This window comes from Hipposideros armiger, unplaced genomic scaffold (assembly GCF_001890085.2).
Source record: "Hipposideros armiger isolate ML-2016 unplaced genomic scaffold, ASM189008v1 scaffold_11, whole genome shotgun sequence".
Classification (NCBI taxonomy): Eukaryota; Metazoa; Chordata; class Mammalia; order Chiroptera; family Hipposideridae; genus Hipposideros; species Hipposideros armiger.
The window spans coordinates 1,933,008-1,949,785 of NW_017731361.1; the positions used below are offsets into that span (position 1 = coordinate 1,933,008).

The window sequence follows — 16,778 nt, forward strand, 5'->3', positions numbered from 1 at the left end:
CAGCGGCTGCCAGCCACACTCGGTAGCTTATGGCAGCCCACTGCAGCAGGGACTGCAGCCTATGCCGTCGCCGGCAACTCATGGCAGCCCAGTTCCAGGTCGAGCTGTTGTTCACCACATTAGCTGTAGAGGGCAGTGTCACTGGCCCCCATGTGGGATCTGAACCAGGGCCCTGCTGCTCAGAGCTGGCGTCCTAAGCCAACTCTTAACCAATGTGCCACTTGGCCGGCCCCAATCACTGCGTCTTTGAAGGCCAGTATACCACACAACCAAATCACTTCTGCATCCACACTGCTCCTAAGACATGGCACCCCAGGGAGGTGCCACAGCAAGAGCCAGAAAGGAAAGATGGCTCCAGATCGTACCCTGATACACACAGCCAACCTTTCCTGGGTGGCCATTAACCAGCACAAAGGCCCTCTGGGAGGATGATTCCAGGTCTCTAGGAGCACTTGCCTGGACCCTGGGCTCTGAAGAAAGGATCATAACCACCACCACCTCCCCCACCAGCCATTTTCACTGTTGTGAAGGTGGCTGGCTGCATAATTTGGATTTTAAATGCCATCAGGGCAGCGATTTTTATGGTATGAGAGAAAAGATGCTTCAACTCCTACTTGTGCTTAGCACATGATGAAAGATTATGACAAATGGATACAGCTTAGGAACAGACATAAGGATAAAAGCAGCTTCTGTTGATGAAAGTCAGTATTAACATTTTTCTGAGACTAGACTCAATGGAGCTAATATAAATGGGCCAGAATAATTATGACTCTGAAAGCTCATCTATTTGGCTGGACTATTATCCAAAAGGGACTTACTAACACACAGTCCTTAAGTAAATTCATCAGCACGCTTTTGTTAATTGTGCATCTGCTAAAACTCATGATGGGGAGCCCCCGGATCCTCATGAGCTGCAGGTTGCGGGGAAAACAGCCCTGGTCCCTTGAGACACTTGGGTGCTTCTCTGGGCCAGGCTATGCCAAAGACAGCCCCAACCTTCATGCTGTGGCCAGTCCCACCCTTAGGGGCCAGTGGGCTCTTATTCGCATTGTCCTTGAAGAAGAGGCCAAAAAACCCGCACCAACAAGATATTAGTCAGAGAACACTAAAAGTTCAAAAGGATTCATGACTCTTAACTGTACATTCTCTCCTGCTCCACAAAATGGGGGGAAAGGCAAAGAGGAAAACAAATGACTTCAGAGAGAAGGTGGAAGTTTGCCATGAGCCAGAGGTGAACCTCAGCTGAGCTGGATTGTTATTAAATTCATCACAATTGTCATTTGCATTTCAAGGCTCTCCTGCTCCAAAGCCTCCAGCACTTTAGCCAACATTTAGTGGGAGCCCCTGGGGTTGGGGAAAGTGGCCAGGGGAGGGTAAAGCTGTCAAAGCTGACAGTCAAGGCTCCTCAAGGGACAGTAGCGAGAGGGCACTGGGAGCTGGTCAAGGGCAGACTGTTGCTGGGCAGGCCAAGGAAACAGGGCCAGGAGCCTTAGCATGTTGCAGCCAGGCCAAGCACGGGACCTTCTAGGGCAGCGGTTCTCAACCTTTCACAGGGGGTGCCTAAGACCATCGGAAAACAAATATTTTTCGATGGTCTTAGGAACTGAGACACTGCTCTTCTATCTGTCTCCAGGCCCACATGCAGATACACCCACATACGAGTACCCGGCGACCCCTGTGAAAGGGTAGTTCGACCCCCAAAGGGGTCGCGACCCACAGGTTGAGAACCGCTGTTCTAGGGCATTCTGCTCCTGCTGTGCAATGACAGAAATCCTAAGCAATGAAGTCTAGGTTAAAGCAGAGAGGCCTGGAAAGAACAGGGAGAAAAGGACAGAGGGAAAGGGGATACAGAGAGATGGACAGACTGAGAAAGCACAAGGAAGAGAGGAGCAGAGGAAGAAACAGTCCTACTTGATGCTCACCACACAGGCAGCCAGCTCCTGGGGAGAATCCTGACTCTCCCAGCTCTGCCACAAGCTGGCTGCATGATTTGGGCCAACTTACTTAATCTCTCTGAGCCTTAGTCTCTTCCTTCTCAAAATGAGGATAACAATTGTAGCTGTCTACTTCATAGTGTTGTAGAGGGAACTAAATAAAGTACATATAAAGCACTTAATAACAATGTTTAGTACATGGCAAGCTTATTATTATTAAATAATAATATCATTATCATCATCATACTTTCCCCAAAAAGAAACTGCACCATGAGCTTTAAACAGAGGCCAGAGGTTTCAGGGATAGAGGGGAAGTACACAAGACTCTGTGACCGAGCACTGGCCACATCCCTGTAAGAAAAATACCGGTAAAAGCTCACCCTACCCCCACAGCAGCCCTGGTGGACCCAACAGGGATCCGTCTACTTGTGATAAAGATACTTACTGGGTTCTGATGACTGAGGCAGGTGAAGCAGGAGACCACCAGCAGCCCAAGCAGCATGCCTAGGGGATCCATCCTAGATAGGGGCAGGCCCTAGGGAGGCACAGGGAGACCTAACGAACGTAAACACAGAAAACAGAAGGTCAGCAGGAAGCTGGTGCCTGATCCCCCAGCACTGTGATTCCCACCACGCCACTTGTTCAATGGATGTCAGACATTTCCCACATGGAGGTATCACAGGTCTTCTCCCACAGGGGCAGATCAATCTGAAGTAAGCCTCCATCTCCCATAAGGAGTCCAGCCAGCCAAGGGGGAGATATGCCTTTGTTGGAACTGAATCAACCAGGACTCCTCCATGAGCTATAACAGCCCTGGTCCCCTCCTTCCTCATGATCAACTTGTTACCAAGTTACGCAGAGTGGTATTAGCTATGGTACAGAGAAAGGAAACTAACCAATTGATTTGTGTTTGGACAGACATGGGTCCAAATCTGCATGAGCTTTTATAACCATTCACTTCTAAACCATACCTACTGTTATATCTGAAGACAGATGCCATTAGCATCCCCTAAACCAGGGAAGTTCAATATTCCCAAGCCACGAGCCTTTCACATCACTTTTCAAACAGCCAAAGAAACCAAAATACAGGCCCTAGTAGCCATTAAAATTAAAATGATGGATGAAAGGCTATCCCATGTTCATGGATTAGAGTTAATATCAAGATGTCAATACTACCAAAGCAATATGCAGACTCAATGCAATCCCTATCAAATCCCAATGACTGTTCTTTGTGGGGTATTTTTTACAGAAATAAAGAAGCCTATCCTAAAATACGTCTTGAATTTCAAGGGACCAGAGCAGCCAAAAAAAGTCTTGAGAAAGGACCAAGTTGGAGGACTGTACTTTCTGATTTTAAAACTTACTACAAAGCTAGAGTAATCAAAACAGTGTGGTACTGGCATAAAGACAGACATATAGACCAATGGAATAGAATTCAGAGCTCAAAAATAATCACATATATGGATCAATTATTTTCAACAAGGGTGCCAAGGCTATTCAATGAGGAAAGAACAGTCTCCCCAACAAACTGTTCTGGGACAACTGGATATCCACATACAAGAATGAAGTGGACCCTTCCCTTACATGATATGCAAAAAAGTAACTCAAAATGGATCAAAGACCTAAATTTAAGAGCTAAAACTCTTAGAAGAAAACATAGGGGGAATCTTAATAACCTTGGATTTAGCAATAGTTTCTTAACTATGACAACAAAAGCATAGGCAATAAAAGAAAAAGACAAATTGAACTCCATCACAATTTAAAAACTTTTGCATGTCAAAAGATAATATCATGAAAATGAAAAGACAACCCACAAAATGGGAGAAAATATTTACAAGTCACATATCTGATAAGGGTTTAATATCCAGAATATATAAACAACTCCAACAGCTCAACACCAAAAAGACAAGCAACCCAAATTAAAAACGGACAAAGGACTTTCTCCAAAATGATACACAATGCCAATAGGGATGTGAAAAGATTCTCAACATCATTAATCATTAAAGAAATGTAAATCAAAGCCACAATGAGTTAATGCTTTAAATCTGCTACAATGACTATAATTAAACAAACAACAGAGAATAACAAATGTTAACAAGGATACAGAAAAACTGGGACCCTCATACATTGCTGGTGGGAATATAAAATGGTGCAGCTGCTGTGGGACAGTTTGGTGGTTCCTCAAAAAGCTAAACACAGAATTACCATATGATCCAGCAATTACACTCATAGGTATATATTCCACCCAAAAAAATCTGAAAACAGTGACTCAAACAGATATTTAAGTACATGTGAATGTTCATAGCAGCATTATTCACAATAGCCAAAAGGTGGAAATAACGCAAATGTTCATCAACAGATTAATGTATTTTTTAATGTGGTATATACATACAACGGAATATTATACAGCCATAAAAAGAATGAAATGCTGATACATGCTTCAACACAAATGAACCTTGGAAACATTATGCCAAGTTAAATAAGCTAGACATAAAAGGACAAATATTGTATGACTGTACTTAAATGAAATGTGTAGAATAGACAAATTCAGAGAGACAGAAATTAGATTACAGGTTACCAAGGGAGTTACTAGGTACAGAGCTTCTGTTTGGGGTGGTGAAAAAACTTTGGTCAGTAAACCAGAGCAGAAGTCAAGAGAACTTAGTAGAAATTGGCGAATGATATAGGAAAGACAGGCAAAAAGGAAAACAAAATAAATGACCACCCTCCCCGCCCCCCCAAAAAAAGCCTTAGAAAAATTGAAAACATGTCAGTATTAGCCCAGACCTTTATAAAGGTTTGTGTGTTGATCACTCAGCCCCAATACACCTCATTAGGCAATTTACTCAACAGAGGCTTAGCTGAATTAATTATGAGGGAACCTTTCTTAAGAGCATGGAGTTTACCTTTTCTCTTTCCTGTTCCTGCCATACTCCTTCCATGTTCTACCTCAAGAGATTGCTCCTGTGACATGATGGTAGTGGGACGGAAAGCCTTGCTTAAACCCATTCTCAGCAGTTACTACCCTCTTGCCCAGCCCACACCTTCTCTCAGGGCAGACAGAAACTTTCCCTAAGGACATCTGGAAACACGAAGAAAAACAGCCCTGCTGGACCAGCACTGTGCTAAAAAAGCACAGCCAAATGGAAAAGCAAAAGCTTGGGTGCTATAAATAGCTGCTATACTCACCCAGCAGCAAAAGCCTTTGCTTTCTGCCAGCTTCTCCCCTCTTTTTCTTGTCGACAAAATGGAGCGGCTGAGTGCCACGGCTGAGTGCCACATGAGCTTCCCCCAGCAACCTGGCTCCCTGGGGCACCAACCACACTGAAAAACAGGTAGTGAGTTCACAGCACAGCACTAGGTTCTGGACAGGTGCCTGGCCATGCCCGGCTGGGGGGGGGGGGGTTGGAGGGCCAGGCTGGGTGAGGATGAACAAGGGGCAGAGGCTGCCACATCAGGAGTGAGAAGGCTGGAAAGGGAGATGGGTCCCAAAATGCCTTTCTTATCCCTACAGCCTTGGCTGTGGGGAAAAGGGGAATAAAAAACCAAAATGGGGGACCCAGCATTATCAGGGCAACACACAATCAATGAGAACAAAGATGATCCCCAAAAGTCACAGATTTCCCTTCCCCTACATGAGAGTATTCATGTGTATATGCATGTACACACACACAGGGTTAGATGCTCCCTTCTGCCAGCCAGGGATAAACACTGGAACTGGTGCTGGAGAAAAAGATGAAGAGGAAGAGATAAATGAGAATGAAGAAGTCAAGGGCAAAGAAGACATATGAACAGGAGAAGGCGGCCCAAAAGGGACGGAGGAAGACGAGGCCAGGGCAGCTGAGGCACAAACAGCAGCCTCCCCACCTCCTGGAGTGGGAAGGGGGGAGGGAGGGACGGCGAGAGAAATGGCAGCTCCCACAGGGCTTCCAGCGCCACCATCTCCTGCACAAACATTAATGCCTTCAGAAGCATTTTCTGCCAATACAAAGGAGGAGAGATCAATTCACAAATGGATCCTTCATCTCTCCCCCATAATTCTACATAGCCTGCACACCTGACCAATTCACTGCCTCCATTTATTTTTTCCATGAAACAGGGAGAGAGAGAACATGGAGGGCTGGGAGGTGCATAGGGAGAGACCTAGGAGAAGTGAGGCTAGGAGAAAGGCATGAAACAGTTTTCCAAGCTTTGCAAGGCTATTCAGAGGACAAGTGCAAGCAGGCATGGCAGTGGTGTCCTCTTCAGGCCTGGCCTGCAGCCATGTCATCTAGTTTGGTTCTTATTCAAGATGTAGGGGTTGGAGAGCAAGTAGGCATAGTTTTCCCTGGGCTTTATGCTGAAGCTGGGGGAAAGAGGAAAAAAAGGAAGTGGCACACAGTTATGTTCTGCTAGGATGGCCCACCATCCCAAGCAGGGACCCAGGCAGCAGCAGCAGCAGCAGCAAAAGAAAACCTCAGACCCTGACATGAGTAAAGCCAAAGTCATGCCATCCCATTGAGACACAGTTTGGCACGCTCGGCCTGAGGTGAGTGCCCTCCCCAAACCACTCGCCACCCACAAACCCTGGGTTCTCCACATCCTACAGAACAAATCTTCCCATCATTCTCGGCTCTCAATGGAGGACAGACCTAGATCTTTATATTTAAGGCCTTCTTATGATTTAAAATACCATCACTCAGTCCAGGAAAGGGGAACTTAGTTCAGTGTTCCACCAGTAACTCTTTCCTTAAGTATCCTGGGCTTTGGGACAAAAGAAATAATAAGGTAGTTGAGATGCTCATTTTTCTATCAAAACTGGCCATCTGTAGGCTGTACTTCTACTTAAATAGAGGCTGGAGGCCCTCAGCAATCTGTATGGCCAGCTTACTGCAGCCTGGAGAAGATGCTTGGGACGCAGGTGAAAAGAGGCCCTTGGACTTGTTAGCCTGGTGTCCCTTGGCACCTCATGTCCTTCACTCAGTTCAGACAGGACTGGGGGTGGGTAATGGGTCCTGTGCGAGTAAGGCATCCTCCCATAACTTCTGTCTTCTCTTAAAGCAGGAAAGGATGGCAGAAAGCCAACAAAGTAAGGAGGACTGGGACTGCTGGATCTCTGGAAGCTTCTGACATGGCTGGCAGGCCCCATGGACAGTGGCTGATCCCCAATCGCTGGGGACACAGCACAGGGATATCAGGAAAAGGTCACAAGTGTCCTCAGCAGGTAGAGCCACCTCAGCAGCCTGCGTGGGAGCACTTGGAACTCCAGCTTATAAAATGCTCACATTCTTAATCTACAGTGTATATCCATGTATTTGCTTCCCCAATTCTTTAGGAAATAGTAAAAGGGCAAGAATTCCTACCTTCATCTTATAAGGAGGAAATTGAAGCAAAGAGATAAAAATATTGGGTAGAAAATATAGTACATGAATTAAGAGTCAGACAGCCCTAAGGCCAATTCTTGGCTCTCTCTGCCAATTCCTAGCTATGTGATCTTGAACACCACCTTCACTAGCCCTCAGTTTCTTCACTTAAAAATGGGCATAATAAGAATTCCTACTTCAAAGAGGATTCAATAAAACAATGCATAGAAACTGCTTGGTACGGCACTTGGCACCTAGTTATCATGTCATTATTAGAGCAGACATGATGACTTTCCCTTGGACCCACCGACAGTCAAGGCCAGGCATCCTGGAACAACTCTCCAGAGCTCCTGCCTCCTATAGAATCTGCATGCCCTCTAGCTGACCCTACACCTCAAACGTTAAGACCAAAGCCTTTTTTTGGGTGTCTACTCCCAGGAGGTGAAGGAAACAGATATTAGAGAAAAAACCCACAGATGAAAATGGAGAGCCCCAAGCCAACTTTCTGCTGAGCCCCAAGGCAGACCCAGCCTGAGCACTCAGTGCTTTCCCGGCATACTCATACTAGTGTCCAGAGAGCCAGGCCACCATCATGTAAAACTACCAGCTGCAGCAACAACTGTAAAATAATCTTCTGCTTTACAAACTGAAGGTTAGAGAATGAGCTCTTCCCAGACACACATTCATTACTATTTATGGGCTGCACAAACTCATACACACACACACACACACACACACACACACACACACACACACACAGTCACTCACCTCTATACAAACAGAAGATCACTGCCTAATTTGAGCAGATAAATACGAAGCTGAAGAAACAATGCAAAGAGGACACTGAAAGGACAGCCCTGACAAGAAAGAACAATGTACAAAGGCTTAGGAAAACAGATTTTTAAAGAATAATTTGAAGGACAAGAGAAATAAGTTTGGAGTAGTCAGGCAAACAAGCTTCTTCCCCCTAAGACTTAAACTAAACAGAAAGTCAGGAAGTAGACAGCAATTACTAAGTGAAAAGAGCCTTTGAACAGTAAAAGAAATGTGGTTTCTAACCCACCCAGCCCCTAAGTGGCTGAGAGGCTAGACTCAGAGCATCCTTAGACACTGACCATTTACGTAATGGGAACAGGGTCTGCCCCGAACACTGAAGTCATGCCTAGGGCCAAGCAAATGGGGACTGCTCGCAATAAACCCAAGGCATCCAAGAAGTAATCGGAGGAGGCTGTTAGAGGGTAGAAGGTTCACAACAAACCCAAGCCTCTACCTGACCAAGGAGCTACAAAACCAAAACCCACTTGTGCAGCCTGTAAGGGAGAGCCCAAAAGAGGCCTTTTCAGTGGCAACACAGGGACAAGAGACCACATGGAGCCAAGAAGGGCTCCACAGGTCCAGCTAGGACCAGAGCCTTAGAAGGAGGGCAACATGGGGTGGGATAAGACAGGAAGGTAGCAGGGCCGGCCGAGTGGCACGATGGTTAAGAACTGGCTTGGGACGCCAGAGGGCCCCAGTTCGGATCCCACCTATGAGGGCCAGTGACACTGCCCTCCACAGCTAAGATGCTGAACAACAGCTCAACCTGGAGCTGGGCTGCCATGAGTCGCCGGCGACGGCGTAGGCTGCAGCCCCTGTGGCAGTGGGTTGCCAAAGGCTATCGTATGTAGCCAGCAGCCAGCGTGAGCAGCCAGCAGCCGCAGTGAGTGGCCATCCAGAAGCCGGCGACTGATCTGCCTCGCCCGGGAAGGGCGCAATGATGGTGCCAACTTGGGCCAGTGAAGCAACGTCCTCCAAAACTAGATAGACTGAAGAACAAAATGACAGCAACTTGTCTGTTCCCCTTCCCCCAATTCCCCAGCACTGTTCCCATCCCCCCAATTACCCAATAAAAATCTTTAAAAAAAAAAAAAAGACAGGAAGGTAGCAGTCCTGACCCCTTCTCAATACTCTGTACTCCAAAAGGTGGGGGACATGATCAATCTTATCCCTACCCTAGTAGGGAAGAGAACAGACCTTCAAGAACGTAGCTAAGCATATTAGCAAAAACTGCAATCTCAGAGACAAAAGGCAGTTGCTTCATTTAAAAGAAATCAAGTGACAAGCAGAGTGATTGAATAAAAGTGAGCCCAGCCTAGCCCTCTCCAGACCTATCCTACTCAGCCACAGCCTTCAAAGAATCTGAATGCTGGAAAGGAGCCTAAAACTCAATCTTCATTTGGACTGCTAAAGATCCAAAAGACACAACAGGCACTCAATATCTATCTACATATAGAATAAACAGGGTTCAATGCTTTTATGCACAGAGCTTGTCAGTGGATTCAGGAAGGCTCTGGCAACTTCATAACTGTTGAAGACAAAGAGGCAGAGAGGGCTAGTGCAGGACAAGAATTTTGGTGCCATCAGCACAGAGGTAATAGCTGAAGCAACAGGAATAAAATTCCTGTCTTAGAAAGGAACCTTAGAGAGAAAGAAACAATGGGCCAAGAATAGTCTTAAAGTCATGGCTGGAGGTTAGGAATGGAAAGAGGAACAAGCAAGGGAACCAGACAAGGAGCAACAAGAATCGTGCAGAATTACACAGGTCAAGAGAGGAGAGGATCCTGAGAAAATCAAGCTATGGGCAACAATGTCAAGGCATCACTCAGAATAAGAACGAGAAAACCCTGGATTTGGCCATGAGGCAGCCAGAGGGCCTTCAAAAGAGGGCACGCGTGTGAAAAAACAGGGGCCTGAGGGTAGAGCACTTTGAAAGGTTGAGTGGGTCCACCGAAGTTTAGAGACTTGGAGCTCCTTCTCTAAATCCAATTTTTTCAACATTTTCACTAGATTCTTAGTAATAGCAGAAAAGAACTGACTCAAGTGGCCCTATCAAGGGATTCTCTGATGCCATACAATAGGTTGCTATAATGGTGTAGAGCTATCCCTCAACACACACACACACACACACACACATCCTCAGGCTAGAGATGGGTACAGTCACAGCAGCAGAGGGAGGGAGCAGAGAAGCCAACTCTACAGGAACCAACTCCCATCAGACACAACTTATGTGAGCTCTCAGCCATGCCTCAGGCTGCTCAGAAGCTTTGTAGAGTTGTAATAATCCTAATTGTAGCACTTGGGGTGAGGGATGGAGAGAAACACCCCAGTGATACCCAGTTCCCCCAGTATTCAAATGCAATCTCTGGGCAGCCCAGAGGAAAGTAAATTCTGTAAAATAATTATAGTCAACATTTATAGAGCACTTTTCTATGTTCCCAGCACCATTCTAAGCTAATTCACTCTTCTCAACAATCCTTTGAGGTAGTTCTAATATGCTGCTCATTTTGCCCATGAGGGGACTAAAATTCAGAGAGGTTAAATAGCTTGCCCAAGTTCACGCAGCCAGAGAGTGGTTGAGTCAGGATTCAAAGCCAGTTTGGCCCCAGAACATGTGCTCTTTCCACAGACCGTGCTGCCTTTCCACTGGTCTATGAAATCAGAAACTGGGCTTGCTTTATTTGTTCTGCAACAGTGTGAATCAAAACGCACACATTTTGTGTCAGGAGAAAAAATGTTAAATGCGCCTACTGGGGCCCTCTTGTGGAGAGACCCACCTCTACCGCGTCCACTTTTCTGCACATCACACACACGCACATGCACGCACATGCACGCTCACACATTTTGATTACTGAATGCTCTTGGCACAGCCCAGCCCACAGCAGAGGCGCAGATGTTCAAGAGGAAGAATGCCCTTGACTCAAATTGCAGCTAGGTCACTGGCACCCTGTGCGGCTTGACCTCTTCACCTCCCTTCATTCAGGCTTCTCAGCTGTACAAGAAGCAAAAACACCCTTGCTCCCTCTCACAGAGCCCAGCGCCATGCACTCTCCCCATATATACCCAGCTGTCTGGCAAGAACTCAGCAGATAGGAGGGGAGAACTATATTGGGTAAAAGTTGGCCAAGATGCTATCCAAGCTCATTTCCAACTAGTCTATGATCATGATCCCACTGCCCATCCAGGAAATATATAGGATAGGGTTATTTCTACATGGCAGACGGAGAAAATGGAGACCAAAGGGTGAATGGGGCTTGCCTACGCATACCAGCAAGCGACCAGGTGAATTACAGAAATACCCCAGACCTGGTCAATGTACTTTCTACTGGGCCCTAGATTGCAAACTCCTAACAGGGAGTGGGCAGGGTGACCTTTTCTTTATACTTGCTCCCTGACCCTGCCTGAGATCCTGAGAGTGACAGGCCTATGTCTGATGCAAACAGCCAAGGTGACCAGAAGCTCCACTCTACACCATCTCCACTCCAGCATAATGAAAAGAATGTGGATTTCAGCCCAAGTCTCCCAGACTAGTTGTGGGGCTTTGGGCTAGCTGCTTAACCTCTCCAAATTTCAATTCCTCCATCTGAAAAGGGATTGACAGTAACTATTTTATAGGATGGTTGTCAATTATTAAATGAGATGATATGAAGCAGACAGCACAGTGCCTGGCACAAATGAGGGTTCAAGAAGCTTGTAGCTCTCACTATTAGAGAAAAATCTGAGCAAAAGACAGGATAAACAAAAGCAGCGAGGGCTTCACCCCCACGTGGAATTGTCTTCTGTTCTGACAGTCAAGCCTCTCCTGGGAACCCAGCTTCCCTGAGCCACAGGTCTGCCCACATACCTGAACTACACTCTGGGTGGCTAAGACAGGCATTTCCATTGAAACTTTTAAGTGTTGCTGGCTGGCTCTGCATCAGTGCCCACTGAAGAACAGCCACTTCAGAATGAGAACAGCCACTTGAGAGTCCACCTTCCTGTTGACTCAGGCCTATCTTCAAATTCCTGCTGCTGCTTTCCTACCTCTATCAGGGAGTAGGGAGGGCAGGGGCAGCTGGGGCAGACCTAGACTGCTTAGGCTACCCTAGACAGCATTAGCTGGCATCCAGGGAGTAAGGGTCCTTGGGCCTCCTCCTTCCCTCTCCTTTTAAAACAACTGGATCTCCTGGTAGTAGGCACAATGGACTTTCTCTATAGCCTGCTTCCAAAGAATACTAGGGACTTTCACGCACTCATCTACACCAAGTCAGAGTTCATTGTTCCTTTCCTCTGCTGTCTCCAAGTTCCAGAGAAGGTCAGGGCCTCTTAGAGGGACTATGAAAGGGAGGACGGTATGATTTCCAGTCTATAGATCCCAATGGATTACATGTAAATCTGTACGCATACCACCCCTTATTCTGCCAGGCACTCTGGTACTTTGGATTACAAGCACTCAGCATTCACACTCTAGAAACAGGTACCTCACAAAGATATTTTAGCATGTGCCTCAGTCCCCTGAGCACACTAGGCACCATACTATGAAACAGAACATAAAAAAGATGCCATCACCGCCCTCAGGTGGTTGATGTCCTGTTCACAGTCAGTAGATAGCATGGCTTTCCATATCTGAGTCTCAGACAGTACAACATTAAAAAGAAAGCCTTAGACAGTACAAGGTTAAGGAATATGTCATGAGAAAATGGATGCTGTTCTGGGCAACTTGAGACACATATTACGACTTTGAAATGATGAGATGGGCAACAATTAGGGTGCTCCTTAAACCAAGTGAAGAGTCCCAAGAAAACAGCATTTACTTACAGACACACTGAGCGGCAGCATGAAGACCAAGCACAGAACTCACGACTACCATGTTGGCATTGGCTATGTCTTCCAGGTAAGTCAGCAACTGAAACATCATATTTTATTTTTAACATGCCTGAGAGTCCAAGACTATTTATAATCCCAGATCCTTAAAAACTTAAAAGGGCGATGAATTTTTAAATGTACACATTTACATATGTGGGCAGAAACACAAAAATTAGATGCCTCTCAAAAGCAGCTCAGGGAGCCATAACTCACGGCTTTCACAATCCCACCTAACACCCAGAGAAAATCCGGGCGCCTCTCTGAGAGATGGTGGGAGGCTGGATAGGTAGCCAAGAAACAAAGAAACCTAAACTCAGCACTTGGCAGGACAATTAAGGAGCAGGGAATTTTAAATGCATTGTTTCTGACTCTAAATATGTCTGCATTTATTACCAATTTGGGACCAGAAACCACATTTAGCTCTGCCGTGACCACGCACTAAAAATATTAAGCAGAGTATTGCCTAGGAAACGGCAGTCCTCCCTGCTGTGGCAGCCCCATTTCTGAGCTGACGCTGCATGGTCCCAGGGCTCCTCATCCTGGGCTTCACTGAGAGCTCAGTTACGAGCAGAACTGCCACTGTCCTGCCAAGGCCTTGCTTGTTTTAAACAGTAGCAATAGGATCCAGGGCTAGGGACCACACAACCTCCTCATCCTCTCCAAGGCTGGGTTAGATGGTCAGTGAAATTCCATTTCACAGGCCTGTAACAAGTAGGACCCACCTGACTGGGAGCTCCATGAGAGGGACAATTGTCCACCTAATCTACTGTTCTATCTTCGATGCCCAGCACTATGCCTGGCACTCAGAAAGTATCTGTTGATTGAATAAAATCAACATTCTAAAAAGGGGTCATCCTAGGGCCAGCTGAGTGGTTCAGTTGGTTAAGAGCTCGCTCAAGAGTGTGAGCTCTGGGGCTGGTCTAGTGGCGCGATGGTTAAGAACCGGATTGGGACGCCAGAGAGCCCCAGTTCAGATCCCACATATGAGGGCCAGTGACACTGCTGCCCTCTGCAGGTAAGATGCTGAACAACAGCTCAACCTGGAGCTGGGCTGCTGTGAGTCGCCGGCAACGGCGTGGGCTGCAGCCCCTGTGGCAGTGGGTTGCCATGGGCTACCGTGTGTAGCCAGCAGCCAGCGTGAGCGGCCAGCAGCCGCAGTGAGCGGCCGTCCAGAAGCCGGCGACTGATCTGCCTCACCCGGGAAGAGCGCAATGATGGTGCCAACTTGGGCCAGTGAAGCAACATCCTCCACAACTAGACTGAAGAACAAAACGACAGCAACTTGTCTGTTCCCCTTTCCCCAATTCCCCAGCACTGTTCCCATCCCCCCAATTCCCCAATAAAAATCTTAAAAAAAAAAAAGTGTGTGAGCTCTGAGCAACAGTGGTTCAATTCCTGGCCCGAGCTGAGCTGCCGCTGAGCTGCCAACAGGTGGCAGGATGGCTCAGCTAAAAAAATTAAAAAATAAAAAATAAAATAAGGGCCGGCCGAGTGGATCAGTTGGTTAAGAGCTCGCTCAAGAGTTTGAGCTCTGAGCAACAGCGGTTCGATTCCCAGCCCGAGCTGAGCAGCCGCTAAGCTGCCAACAGGTAGCAGGATGGCTCAGCTTATAAAAAATAAATAAAATTAAATAAAAAATAAAATTAAATTAAATAAATAAAAAGGGGTCATCCAGAACACCACAATGGAAAATAATGTTGTCATTAAAATAGGTGAAATACAGACTATGGTGACACATGAAAACAGGTACATAAAATATTGTTGAGCAGAAGCAGAACATAATGGCACTCTTATATGAAATACTACTTTGAAAAAAAGTGTGTGTGGCCACCTCTATGATCAGATACGAAGTCAGAATTATGGAAAGCTGTGCTCAATGGAGTCTTTCTTCCTGAAATGCTAGATACATAAGAAAACACTTAAAATTAATATTATTCTCAACTTAGAACCAGCTCCCTTGTCAGCTGACTTGATCTGGTCCCTGGGATGGCTCAGAGGCCTTGTTCTTGTTTGGCAACACCAAGAACAGACCGTCCATCCATCAGCCCAAGGAAAGAGACAGCACACGAGAAGAGCTGCAGTCTTACCAAGTTGACCCTTTTGCCAGGGCAGCTTCCAGTCTGCATCAACACTATAACTGGCCAAGGCAGACGTATACAGACAAAAAAGTATGAAATGGTTGCCAATGCCCAGCTTGAAGGCCAGAGCTCCAAATAGGTACTTCCATGCCACACAGCCCAGGGCCTACTAGTCAGCAAAATGCCTGTTAAGAAGGGTGGCAGTATACCAACCTCCTCAAACTTCCAAAAAATAGAAGAAAAGGGAATATTTCCTAGTTCATTCTGTGAAGCTAGAATTACTGATACCAAAGAAAGACAAGGACACTACAAAAAAACTACAGACCCATGACTCTTATGAATATACATGCAAAAATTCTCAACATGCAAATCAAATTTAGTAGCATATTAAAAGGATTATACAACATGATCAAGTGCGATTTATCCCAGGAATACAAGAGTGGTTCAACCCATGACAATGAATCCATTTAATACACTACATTGATAGAATGAAGGCAAAAAACACATGATCATCTCAATTGATATAGAAAAAGCACTTGACAAAATCCAACATCCTTTCATGATAAAAACATTCAATAAACCAGGAATAAAACTTTCTTAACATAATTAAATGTCATATAGGAAGAAACCACAGCTAACATCATACTTAATGCTGAAAGATGAAAAGTTTTTACCCTAAGATTAGCAACAACACAAGAATGCCTGTTTTTGTCCTTTACAGTCAACATAATACTGGAAGTTTTAGCCAAAGCAATTAGACAAGAAAAAGACATAAAAGGCATTCACACTGTAAAGGAAGAAACAAAACTATCTCTTTTCACAGATGACATGATCTTATATGTAAAAAACCCTCAAGAATCTATTTTAAAAAAACTGTTAGAGCTAATAAATTAAGCAAAGCTGCAGATACAAAATTAACATTCAAAAATCAGTTAAGGGTGGCTGGGTGACTCAATTGGTTAGAGTGTGTGCTCTTAACAACAAGGTTGCCAGTTCGATTCCCAAATGGATGGTGGGCATCCTCCCCACACCACTTGTTACCCCCCCACCCCCACCCACCCACAACTAGATTGAAAATGGCAACTTGACTTCGAGCTGAGCTGCACCTTCCACAACTAAGATTGAAACAACTACTTGACTTGGAGCTGATGGGTTCTGGAAAAAACACAGTGTTCCCCAATAAAATAAAATTTAAAAGAAATCAGTTGAATCTCTATACACTAGCAACAAACAATCCAGAAAGGTAATTAAGAAAACAATTCCATTTAAAATAGCATCAGAAAGAACAAAAGACTTAAGAATAAATTTAACAAAGGCAGAAAGACTTTAACCAAGGTGAAAGATTTGTACACTGAAAACTATAAAATATTGCTAAAAGAAATTAAAGAAGACCTAAATAAACAAAAGACATTCTGGTTCATGGAGTAGAAAACTTAATATTATTAAGATGACAACACTATCCAAAGCAATATACAGATTCAAGGCAATCTCTGTCAAAATCCCAACAGCGTTTTTCACAGTAATGGGAAAACACATTCTAAAATTCACATGAAATTTCAAGAGAACCTGAATATCCAAAACAATCTTGAAGAACAAAACTGAAAGACTCACGTGTCCCAATTTCAAAACTTTACCACAAAGCTACAGTAATCAAAACAGTATAGTGTTGGGCCGGGCGAGTGGCGCGATGGTTAAGAACTGGCTTGGGATGCCAGAGGGGCCCGGTTCGGATCCCACATATGAGGGCCAGTGACACTGCCCTC

The 16,778-nt window shown here is 45.4% G+C and overlaps 1 protein-coding gene across 2 annotated transcripts in view; it reads right to left on the minus strand.

The window, feature by feature from the left end:
- SIL1 (SIL1 nucleotide exchange factor) overlaps nucleotides 1-16,778 on the minus strand; it is a 200,420-nt gene that overhangs the window by 144,151 nt on the left and 39,491 nt on the right. The window contains exons 2-3 of one of the 2 annotated variants that reach the window (XM_019661014.1): nucleotides 5,124-5,258; nucleotides 2,380-2,489 (exon numbers count right to left, since the gene is read on the minus strand). In XM_019661014.1, coding sequence (XP_019516559.1) covers nucleotides 2,380-2,451 — 72 coding nt within the window. In that variant the 5' untranslated portion in view covers nucleotides 2,452-2,489; nucleotides 5,124-5,258. The remainder of the gene's footprint in view (nucleotides 1-2,379; nucleotides 2,490-5,123; nucleotides 5,259-16,778) is intronic. The other variant, XM_019661003.1, reaches the window with a different exon arrangement.